An 11914-nucleotide genomic window follows, 5' to 3' on the forward strand; every position below is an offset into this window, starting at 1 on the left:
GGAAAGATTGGTGGGGGGTGTATCAGGAGCCTCCTCTCATCTTCTCCCTGCCTAAGACTTGACTGGGGCAATCTCTGCTCCCTTTATTGTTGCTGTCTCTGGAGAATCCCTGGTGGTGAGGGGGTGGAGACCCTCTCTTTTTCCATGTAAACCTTTGATTCCAGAACTTCAGAGCTGGCTGACACAGTGCCAGACACGGATAGTGAGGGGAGTGAGATGTAAGGAGCAGAGATCTAAACTATGGAGAATTCTCTTAAAAAAAAAAAAAATAGATGTTGATGGATCTTTATTTTATTCGTTTATTTATATGTGGTGCTGAGGATCAAACCCGGTGCCTCACACATACTAGGCAAGTGCTCTACCATTGAGCCACAATTCCAGCCCTAAACTATGGAGAATTTTAAAGCTAAAAGTGGAAAGGAGCAATTGACCAGACAGCTACTCAAAAGGAGACTGAGTCCGCTAGCAATTCGGAGCATGCACTCACCCCTTGCTCATCCAACAGTCCAGAGAATTTCCAAACTTTTCTACTTTGCAAAAAGTTCTTTCATTTCTGTTCCTCAAACTCCAGATTCCCATGGGTAGAAAGAGAGCACTTACTGACCTAAGAGACCCCTCCTGAAGAAACAGATAAGGTGCCTGAAGCCATTTTAACTCATTAACCCACCTGCCTAGTATGAGTATGATACAATGGGAAAGGTAGACTTGGCTAGTGCAGGAAAATCCTGCTCATCTGCACAGAGAACATGCACCCCAACAAGGCAAAAATGTGGGGACAGTTACAGCCTTCTTTTCCTTTATGGAGAAGCTGGAGGTTGAGGAATTCCTAATGATGGCTCAATAGGGGCTTGGTTCCCTGGGGAAGTGGGAATTACCCCCAAGGTTGTCTCCTGTAATCTAAATAAATACTAAATAACCTTTCCCCAGAAAAGACCTTTAGCTGTTGGATTAGGGCACTAACGACCAAGGAGAAACTGAGACAGGCCTCCCCTCCCACAAGGGTCATTGCAGCTTGAGATCCAAAAAAAGCCACAAAATTAATCCCAGACCTGCTTACTGATCTTGAGTGCTAATCTTGAACATAGACCACTCAGGAACAAGGGATTGGCTAAGAAGCTCTGAGAAGGGGTGTTGTCACTGCCTTGTCAGGGCTTAAATAGGGGTTCAGGCAAGTAGTCCAAATGCGCCAGAGAAGGGCTCTCTTTCTCGGGTTCTCTGAACTGCACCATGACCCAAACCCTCAAGTTCACCTCCGGAGTGTTCCATCGCGTCCGCTGGGCTCCTGAGTTGGGCGCCTCAGGAGGCTCCAAGTCAACGCCCCGGAGCTTGGCGGACATCCCTGGCCCCTCTGTGCCTGCCTTCTTAGCTGAACTTTTCTGCAAAGGGGGACTGTCGAGACTACACGAACTGCAGGTAGGAAGGGACAAGTCTCTGTTCCTGGGGCTGCGGGAACTGGCTTTGATAACGCCAGCAAGGACGGAACATAGTTGGTGAGAATGGATGCCCATGAATTATTTAAAAAAAAAAAAAGGCTCGATGGGACTGGGGTCGGGGAAGGTATTTCGAGTGCAGAATCAAGGGGTTGCCCTCAGAGCTTTCTCTCTGTACAAACGTTTCCTGACCCTGTAAGATAAGAATGCCGGAAAGGTAGTGCTGGGGATCCTCCGTGCACATTTGGCTGTAAATCTACGCGTTCACTTTCATTCGCTAGGGACTCTTTCTGAGATAGACAGCTCAGGTGGGGGAAGCTTTAGGGATTTCTCCTTGGTTTTGCCCAGATGACCAAAAAGAGGTCCTGAATGTCTGCATGACACAAAATTCCTCCGTTTGGTCCACCACATTCAAACTTTCCAAGACGGTAGAGAAGGAGTTTCAAGCATTGGGGCCATATACTTAGCTGGGCACTCAAGAAGCTCGTGGGTCCCAAGCCTAGTTAAGTGCCCTTGGCATTGGCACAAGCCAAACTCAGTGCCCGTCCAGGGTATCCTAGTGTCTGCTGCATGGGTTTTCCCAGGTGCAGGGCGCTGCGCGCTTCGGCCCCATGTGGCTGGCCAGATTCGGGACCCTGCGCACAGTGTATTTGGCCTCCCCTGCACTCGTCGAGCAGCTCCTGAGACAAGAGGGTCCTCGGCCAGAGCGTTGCAGCTTCTCGTCCTGGGCGGAGCACCGTCGCCGCCACCAGAGGGCTTGCGGACTACTTACCGCGTGAGTCCTCTCTGCCCTCAAAGCTCATACTCCTGACAGCGAGTCCTAGTGAGTTGCAACCCAATATATGCAGAGGCTTAGAGAAAGCTCCGCTGTTTCTTGCAACCTTCCAGCATCTCGGGGTTCTCCAGTCTGTTCCATCCCAAACTCAGGTTGAACCCTGCCCTCGATTCCACTCACTTCCTTATACTTAGAGACCAGAATCCTGGGAACCGAGGTAACAGCCGGAAAAGGCGAGGGTACAGAATCTGGATAGAATGTAAGATTATTTTGCTCAGGTTACCCGGGAACTCAGTCCTCCCCGCCCCCGGAGGAGGGGCGGGCAGAAAATGAGTAAAGAAGGTAGAAACATGGAAGATGGGCACAGGCAGGGGTAGCTTTTTTTTTATCTGGAAGGAGGAGACACAATACTTGGCCACCCCAGTCAAGCCATCTTCAGATATCCCCACCTCCCTTGTGCGCCCTCTCTCTGCACCCCTGCAGGGAAGGTGAAGAATGGCAGAAGCTCCGTAGTCTCTTGGCGCCGCTTCTCCTCCGGCCTCAAGCGGCTGCTAGCTATGCCGAAACCCTGGACAAAGTGGTCTGTGATCTTGTGCGACGACTAAGGCGCCAGAGGGGACGTGGCACCGGGCCGCCCGCCCTGGTTCGGGATGTGGCGGGAGAGTTTTACAAGTTTGGACTGGAAGGTGAGTGCCAAAACAAAATTACGGGTAGGTGTGGGAGACACCCGGGCGATCTCCCAGTGCCCTTACAGCGCCCCCTCCTGGCCAGGCATAGCCGCGGTGCTACTGGGTTCTCGCCTGGGCTGCCTGGAGGCTGAAGTGCCCCCGGATACCGAGACTTTCATCCGCGCGGTAGGCTCGGTGTTTGTGTCTACGCTGTTAACCATGGCGATGCCCAGCTGGCTGCATCGCCTAGTGCCGGGACCTTGGGCCCGCCTCTGCCGAGACTGGGACCAGATGTTTGCGTTTGGTAAGGCACAGAAGAGGGTTGGGAATGGGGAAAAGTACAACTTCTCAGAGGTAGTGAGGCATCAGGGTGTCTTTTCCCCATGTAGCCCAGCAGCTCGTGGAGCGGCAAGAGGCCGAGGTAGCCACGATGAACCAGGGAAACCCTGAAAAGAACATGCCATCTGGGGCACACCTGACCTACTTCCTTTTCCGGGAGAAAGTGTCTGCCCAGTCCATCCTGGGGAATGTGACAGAGCTGCTACTGGCTGGAGTGGACACGGTGAGGTTCACCCTCTACCCTGAGAGACCCACTTCCGGAGTTTATCCTCCCCAATCTCTGGTGCCACTTTTCTGTTTCAGGGAATCCCCTATGGTCACGAAGGGGCTCAACTAATCCCTTGATTTAGCACATCCTTGGCCCCAGACTGCTTCATATTCTGCTGCCTCTACTAGGCCCCATATGTAACACCTAAGATGCTCTCTCCTGCCCCTTCAGGTGTCCAACACACTCTCCTGGGCTCTCTATGAGCTCTCCCGGCATCCTGAAGTCCAGAAGGCACTCCATTCTGAGATCACAGCTACCCTGGGCCCAGGCTCCTGTGCCCACCCGCAAGCCACAGTTCTGTCCCAGCTCCCCCTGCTGAAAGCTGTGGTCAAGGAAGTACTAAGGTGAGGGGGGGAGGAGAAGAAGAACTAGAGGAAAGGCTGGGGAAGCAGGGAGAAAGGAGAAAAATGGTATTCTATGGCTGGCCAAAATTGGGTTTGGAAGTTGGAGGCAATGAGAAAGAGGCTATCTCCCCTAGCCTCATCTTGCTTTTCCCTATCTTTTGCTCGGCAACCTAGACTGTACCCTGTAGTACCTGGAAATTCCCGTGTTCCAGACAAAGACATTCATGTGGGTGACTACATTATCCCCAAAAATGTGAGTATAGTCTATGAAGCCCCTTTTTCTGAGCCACTCCTTACTATCTTGGGCCCCAGTCCTGTTCTCAGACACCCTTCAAACCTTCCCCTTGATCTGAATTCCTTTCTCTTGAGTACAATGGGGCAGCAGAGAAATAATTCCAAAAGTAGTCCCAGAAAACTTCTCTGTCAACCAGAACCTGACTTTATCCCAGTCCATAGATTTTCTTTTTCATAACTATCCCCACTCTACCCAACTCTTTGCTTCTGAGACCAAACTGACAAGTTTGATTCCACTCCCACCAGACGCTGGTCTCTCTGTGTCACTACGCCACTTCAAGGGATCCTGCCCAGTTTCCAGAGCCAAACAGTTTTCGCCCAGCTCGCTGGCTGGGGGAGGGCCCAGCCCCCCACCCATTTGCATCTCTTCCCTTTGGCTTTGGCAAGCGCAGCTGCATGGGGAGACGCTTGGCTGAGCTTGAGCTTCAAATGGCTTTGGCCCAGGTAAGTGTTAGAGAGCTTATGTACCCAGACTGAGAAATTCAACCCCTCTAAACTGTGAGCTCTTGTCATATGATGAGCATAGGAAAACATGTAAAACCTGGCAGACCTAATCCTTGAAAATATGGCAATGCCATTATAGGTCTGAAGTATAAGCAAGGATATTTGGACTGTCTTTTTGCCTTCTATAATCCCTTACCCTCACTGACCAAGAAGGCCCCTACTGTCCACAGATGCCACCCCAACTATTCTAACACTAATAAAGCCCTTTGCCAGTTAATCCTCCCATTATAGATTCCCTCTCACCCATGGTGATAGCCTTCTTCTTCCCTTTCCAGATCTTGACCCATTTTGAGGTGCTGCCTGAGCCAGGTGCTCCTCCTGTCAGACCCATGACCCGGACTGTCCTGGTGCCCGAAAGAAGCATCAACCTACAGTTTGTGGACAGATAGTCCTTTGAAAGAGGCTGTCATCAACACAATTTCTTTCATCATAGGGATTTTTTGGGCAGAAGATCAAGAGATACACCTGTTCCCAGACAAGGCCTAACTAAGCTGAATATAATGATCGTAGCAAAGTGCAGGAGGCAGCCCTGACCCATGTGTGAAGTATGCACTTGACCTATCTCAGTAGGTCCTGAGCCAACCACGGTCCCTCCACTTGCTTGGCTCTTTTTCTGGTCATATACAAATCCTTCAGAGCTAACTCAGATTTTAACAGGTAATCTGGGTGGCCTGAGATAGGATTCAACTACTGCTCTTTTGGTGCTTCCACAGTGCTCACTGATGCTGCTGGCTAAGCATTTCTCACAGCATGAGCAAAGAAATTGTGCATCTGCTCTGTACCTCGTTGGTCTCCCTTTAAATATGTGAGCTCTTCAAGAGAGACAGATGAGACTTTATTTGGTCTTCATATTCCATATCAGGACCTATCTGATTAGGTGACAAAACACACATTCTCATATTGAAACTGGACCATGTAGAGAAGGGATAAACAGCTTACCAGGCTATGTCTACCCCTCTTCCTTCCTTCATCTTGCCCCAAGAAGATGAATCTGCCCTAGACTGGTTGATGATTTAAAAAAAAAAAAATCTTGGCTCTCTAGTCACTTTTTCTTCTTTTTCTTTGAAACAGTGTCTTACTATGCTGCCCATGCTGGCCTTGAACTCATGATCCTCCTGCCTCAGCCTCCCAAGTAGCTGGTAATACAGGTGTACACTACCATGCCCAGCCTCTCTGGTCATCACTTAATTTCCAGGCAGAGATATCTTTGGGCCAGTCTTGTTTTATTTTTTATATTGAACATTTTTAATATTCTTAAGTTTTCGAATAAAAGAATCCAAATGTTTTATCCTTGACTTTTGACTTAATCTTCTCTTACTCTCACTTCCTGCAAGACCCTGATCCCCATCTCCTTCCTTGGATTTTCAGATCCCAGGAATGACTGCCAAAGCAATGGGAGGTCTGGGTCCCTGGAAGAGTGGTTTGCGATCCAAAGCCTGACATGTTTCTGTCTGCAGTGGGAACAGCCAAGTCTAGTCTTGCTTTCAGTAAGAGGTCAAGGGGGTGGTAGTGAAAAGTAATTGTAGGAGCTGAGTTTAAAATGGGTTGGGGAGCTAGGCAGAGGCAGCTGACTCTTTGGTGAGAGAAGTCTTTTGGAACCTGAACTGCCAGAATTGAAGGATATCCTAGAACAACTACTCTGCCCTCTCTGGAAACAAATTACTACAAGATAGTTTGCTTCAGAGAAAGAGGGTCATAGGAAGGGAAATGGGGAGTCTGACAGCATGAAAGTTGAGTGGGAGAGTGGCCAGAAGCCCGGGGCACTGCAGTAGGAACACTGGAATGGGCAGAAGGAGCTAGTTTCTTAGTCAGCATTCTGGCCCCCGAGAGGCTGGACACAGTACTCCTCTTGTAATGTGTGCAGGTTAACTCATCTTCCATCCAGATAAAACTCTCAACACCCTATGCAGCTCCTCTGCATTCCAAATTACCCTTCCCTTGTTAGGGCTTGCCCCTTTCTCCTGTCCTTCCCCCAATTCCAATTACTTGGGTGTTGGTGAAATTTCATTTCACATGTCTTTCTCCTCTGCACTTCCTCTGCCCCATCTTAGACATGGCTCCCTGACCACAGAAACTCCATTAACCATCGGACCTTCTATGAAGGGAACAAATCATGCAAGATCTACGGAAGGGCATGGTATGCCCAATGCCTTGTGCAAAGACCCAAGAGACCCCTCCTCTCAACTCCCTTCTCTACTTAACACTCAAGTCTCCACTTGTATTCCCTTATCACCAAACCCAACTTAAACCTAAAATGACCTGATTTTTAGCACAGTTAAGCTTTAATAAAGCCCAGCCTACTATTGGGCTTTTGCCCTGGAATCAGTGATAAGACTTCTACCTACCCATACTCTTTCACAGGTAAGAAGGAATGAACAATCGAAGAGGACAGCAGTGCTCATGACCTTTTTCCTGGAAAAGGATCTCTTTAAGTTAGAAAAAGGGAAGGAGAGGACACCACATTGACCTGGTCCCAACCCCCATCTACAGACCTTCATTGGTGCTGAAGGGTCCCAACCCCCATCTACAGACCTTCATTGGTGCTGAAGGAGAGGGAAAAATACTGTCACTGTGCCCAGCTATAGGACCCAGGGTGGAAATGGAGATTGTGTAAGCATGCCTATTATTACTGGATGTGTCTAAGTTTCTATATAGCTCAGGCTCTGCACAGAAGTTCCATGTATGGCACTGAGCCCTACTGGCCAGTATGAGTATTAGTAGTCACTCTGATTTCTAGCTCCCATGTAGCCCCCACCAGCTCTTCTGTGAATAGTCTATCTATAAAGTTTGGCCCTCTGTTCCCTCAGGTGGAGGCATAGAGGGATATATCCCTAGGGAAAGCTTCCCACTGAAAGATGGAGGGATTGGCCTCAGTTCTCTCTCTGTTCTGATCTCCTCAGAACTTGGAAGTGATATGCTTCCACATTCCAAGGTGAATCAGACCCCAGTTCAGCTTTGATTCCTATACTTCCAAGTGCATCTGTATCCCAGCACCATGGACAGCACCCGGGACCCTTTCTGGAGAGGATCAAGGTTTCTTGCCCAAGGATATGTGGGCCTTTAGAAGAGAATAATTTTCTCCAAAACACCCCAAGTGAGGAGGAAGCACAGAATCTTCCCTAAGAGAAGGACCAATAATAAGAAAGGCCTCTGGATCTGACTTTAGCAATAATAAGAGGGAATTATTTTAATGTTGATGAATGGTTCACTTGAAAGACACCATCATTCATATAATACACAACCCCCAGGCCTCAGGAGAAGGGTACCAGGCTTTGGATTGACCCATTTTCTTTTTCAGTGCTGGGGATGGAACCCAAATTTCCCATAGAGCCCTCTCTATGCTTCTGCCTCCAAGAACAATACCTTCCACTTAATACTACTAACTGGGCAAACCAGGATCAGACCTGTGATCCTGAACTGCCATCAAAATAGGTCGGGGGGACTCCCTCCATGGGTCCATATTCACTTCATACCACTTTTCTGAGGAAGCACAGTACCTGAGAAGAATAGAATTCAGATGACCTCCAGAATAAGATGGACATCTCCAACCTTTCCCCACCACCAGGCTCTAACGTTCAGAGAGAGGGTCTGAAGAGTTCTCAAGCAAGTGCTATACCCCTGAACTACATCCTTGGCCCAAGGAGTTCTTATTCTTACAAACAACCACCATCCTTCACATTTGCAGTGTCTACTACCCCTCATGTTTCCATATCTATTATAACACTCAAAACAAAATTCCAAGGTTCTGTGCAACTCCTGATGAAAAACACATTTTGGAATTTGTTATACCAGTTACTATTTGAAATAAATGAACCATCAACTAGTCTAGAAATATTTATGCCATTGTTGATTTTCTTTGCAACGGCATCCAACCTGTCCCTCGTTTATCCTCATTCCAACTCTATGAGGTAGACAGGAAAACTATAGCTTAGAGATTTTTTCCTAAATCACACAACTTAAAGGTGGCAGGTCTACCCTCCTTAGATAGCATTGAGCACTGCCATCTAGCAGCCAAAGTGACTTATTCTCTAGCAAGTGGGAGTCACAACTTCAACTCAGAACCCACTGCTGCATTTAGAATTTGCAACATGTGAACAGAAGCCTCCCAGCCCTCCAGAAAACCCCCAGATGAGAAAGGAGTCTCCACGTGCATATAAATGATTCTTTATGCCCTTCCCCCATGCAATGGGGGATGGAGCAGGGGGAAGTCCCCCGCCCTCATGCAGGGAACGGGAGGTCAATGTATACTAGTCTTATTGCCAGATGCCCTGTGGCCAAGGGATGGGGAATGGGGGTCTACAGCCCCTTTCTTCTGGCATTGGTCCCCCTTTGCCAAGTCACCATGGTGGAGCTGGGGTGAGGGGGGCTGGAGGCCCTAGGAGCTGAGGTAAAGACGGTTCTTTCCAGGGAAGAAAAGCTGCTCTCCCCACCTGCCCACTGACCATCTCAGGATGAGTATGAGGAGCTGTCAATGGTGGCTAGAATGTCATCCAGGTGTCTACTCAGTGGGCAGTAGAGAACAGACAATGTCTCCAGCCTGAGGCTGCCCACAAAGATCCTCAGTGGTGGGGGCCACTGCCCCAAACACCTTGTCCAGGTGGTTCCTCCAGCAGCCATGAGAGCTTGTGTCTGGCTGATGCACTGACTTAAGATCCCTGCTCTTGGAATCCAGATCAGACGGTGGTGACCCTCATGACAACTTCTCGACCAGAATGGGAGCTGGAACGGGCATCTGGTGGCCGCAGCTGTCCAAGGAGGTGCAGGATTGTATAACCACAGCGCTGAGGCAAGAGCGTCCGCATGCGCTGGGCAGCTGGGGGACGGCTGGTAGCCCCATTGGGGGGGCCCGTCCGTGAGGTCCTGGGGCCTGGCTTCCCTGCTGTCCCTCCCCCTGCATCTCCTCCTATGTCTTTTGTCTTGTCATAATTCAGCACCTTCCACTGCTGGTTCACTGCCTGCCAGCGCTTGAAGATTCGGTAGACAGAAGAGCCTTCATGAACGATGAGGCCTGAACAAGGATAAAAAATCTGGGATCAACTGCTGTTGAGACGGAGGCCAAAGGTCCTTAAAACACACATAACAGAGTGAGATGACACAGCTGCAAAGGATCCTGAAGAAGCAGGGAAGGGAGGGATATCAGGATACCTCTAAGGACCCCAATGGCAGAAAACAAAGCCATGAAACTGAGGGGATAGACAGGAAAGTTAAGTGAGTGACTAAAAGGAAGATGCTAAGCACATAAGGGAGAGAGAGGTGCCCTCACCTATGCAGACAACATCCATGAAGCCGTACATGCCGTAACAGATCTGAAAGAGCAGATCTTGACGTTGCCACTTGGCTGAAGGGCTGAGTGAGGACCAGATAAGCCAGGAGATGCTGGCGACGAGGAAGAGCGAGCCCAGAACTATGGCTGCAATCTGGACTTTCTCGATGACTGTCAGGGAGATGGCCTGCCACTGTGTAAGAGAAAAGACTCCAAATGGTCACAGAAAGGGACAGAGTACTGGGTAATGGGCAATCCTGAAAAGGAGGAGGCTCAGGGGCCTTCTCTACATCCTTTAGGTAGGATTTACATCTGTCTTCTCTGTGATGTAATCAAACCTAAAATGTGACACTCACCTGACACTATTTATCTGTCTTATTTTACAAAGGCAGAATCAGGCAAGTGCTCTAAAGCCAAAACATCTAGGTATAAATTCCAAATCTTAACTCTATCCCTTACTGGTTGAATAACCTTATGCAAGTTTTTAAATCCCTTTGTGCATCAGGGTTCTCATCTGTAAAATGGGGAAAATGTATCTAATTAATAGGATTATTATGAAGCTTAAAAGAATTAAAGAGTTAATGTATAATCACACTTGATAAACAGAAAACACTGAATTTGCTATCATTATCATCATCATCAACTTTCTTTTCCTTTTCTGTTGTCCCAGTGCCTGAAGCAGTGTCTGGAATACAAGTGGCACCCAATAAATGTCTTTGTGAATAAATGAATAAAGGATTTACAGACAGGAAACTTCCATAATGGTGGGGAGGAGTGTCTTTGGAAAAAAAGAGTAAATGAGATAAAATAGGCTCCCTGATCCCTATAGCAGAAAGGCCTTCCCCCATTCTGAGTCCCCTCTTTGCACCTCACCTGCAATGGGTTCTTGGTGCTGATCGCCAGGACCTGGTACTTGAAGTAGCAGAGTTCACAGCTCCAGGAGCCCCTCTCACTGATCCAGCGGATGAGGCAGGGCTGGTGAGTGCAGCGCACCGATCCGTCACAGCGGCAGGGGCTCAGGAGCTCCCCCTGGAGGAAGTGTGAGGAAAGGCCCTGTCAGTCATCACCATCCCACCTGATTCTGTGCTCCTGTTGAGGGAAACCTCTTAAATTCAGACCTGGACTAGGGAGGTAGCTCAGTAGTAGAGCGCTTATTTAATATGTGTGAGGCTCTAGGTTTGATCCCCAAAAGTGGGGGGGGGGACAAAAACCCGTCAGGTCTTTCACCCAACACTGGGCAAAAGGCTAACGCTGCAGCAGAAAAGAAGGAAGTTAGAGTTCAAGAAACACTTCCCATACTAAAGTAATGCGGTATAGGGCTTGGGGATAAGACTGGTCCTTCTCTTTTCCTAGAACTTGCAAAAGGTAGTTTTCAATATTTCCTAGAGGGAAGGCTTTGCCCTAGGATGCGGACAGAAGGGTGAGAGTTTCTGAACCACGGTTTCCTTCCCCCATCCTATCATTGTAAAGTACAGCATTTCATAGATCTGATGGAGACTAGAATGGATTATTGGTCTTCATTTCCACAAGGGTAACTCTTGAAGGTGGGAGTGAAGCATGTTCCCCTTTAGTCAAGGAATCATTTCTCATTACACAGAGACACCCTCTGGCACTATCCCGGGACAACTTTGTCCATAAAATTTAACAAAGGCGGCTCTTTGGAATGAGAAAGTTGCAGAATGTGAAGTGAAAAGTGCCCCAGCGGGAGAAATAGTGAGGCAGGGTTTTAGTTTGGTCCCTCCCCTGAAGATGGGAACAGATGCATTCTCCATAGGTCCCTTCAGTCAATGGCGACCCTGGCTAAGGGGAGCAGGAGACAATGCTGTCCCCATTAATGGGAGAGAGGAATCATGACCCCTCCCAGGAAAAAGCCCCACCTCTTCCTAAGGACCCCCGCCACCCCAACCCAAACACACTCTCCAGGAATCTCCAGCCAGCTGCCCCACCTCGCCCTATTCCCACCCAAGTCCTGGGTCCCGCCCAGCCTCCTCAGGCCCCGCCCCCTGCTCACGGTCCCCGCGGACAGCCC

General features: G+C 49.0%; 2 protein-coding genes across 4 annotated transcripts; one reads left to right on the forward strand and one right to left on the reverse strand.

Moving 5' to 3' along the window:
• The first annotated feature begins 63 nt into the window (after positions 1 to 63).
• Positions 64 to 9419, forward strand: LOC107140112 (25-hydroxyvitamin D-1 alpha hydroxylase, mitochondrial). Of its 3 annotated transcripts, XR_007348775.1 has the most exons (10): positions 64 to 1413; positions 2015 to 2205; positions 2689 to 2891; positions 2977 to 3177; positions 3263 to 3435; positions 3652 to 3824; positions 3999 to 4077; positions 4365 to 4562; positions 4898 to 5128; positions 9409 to 9419. XR_007348775.1 is itself a non-coding variant. In XM_015483082.2 (9 exons), the coding sequence occupies exons 1-9, from the start codon at positions 1228 to 1230 to the stop codon at positions 5009 to 5011; spliced, it is 1518 nt and encodes a 505-aa protein (XP_015338568.1). In that variant the 5' UTR covers positions 64 to 1227; the 3' UTR covers positions 5012 to 5917. The 3 variants fall into 3 exon arrangements, 2 of the variants coding, with proteins under 2 accessions (XP_015338568.1, XP_048662063.1); XM_015483082.2 differs by lacking the exon at positions 9409 to 9419 and having other exon boundaries at positions 4898 to 5917; XM_048806106.1 differs by lacking the exon at positions 9409 to 9419 and having other exon boundaries at positions 3064 to 3177; positions 4898 to 5917.
• On the reverse strand, positions 8771 to 10936 carry Marchf9 (membrane associated ring-CH-type finger 9). The gene is made up of 3 exons (XM_015482671.2): positions 10759 to 10936; positions 9886 to 10078; positions 8771 to 9630 (listed from the first exon to the last, which is right to left on the reverse strand). Exons 2-3 carry the CDS (start codon positions 9914 to 9916, stop codon positions 9296 to 9298), a joined length of 366 nt encoding a protein of 121 aa, XP_015338157.1. The 5' UTR covers positions 9917 to 10078; positions 10759 to 10936; the 3' UTR covers positions 8771 to 9295.
• Positions 10937 to 11914: the final 978 nt, after the last annotated feature.

Source organism: Marmota marmota, unplaced genomic scaffold (genome assembly GCF_001458135.2).
Source record: "Marmota marmota marmota unplaced genomic scaffold, marMar, whole genome shotgun sequence".
Taxonomy (NCBI): Eukaryota; Metazoa; Chordata; class Mammalia; order Rodentia; family Sciuridae; genus Marmota; species Marmota marmota.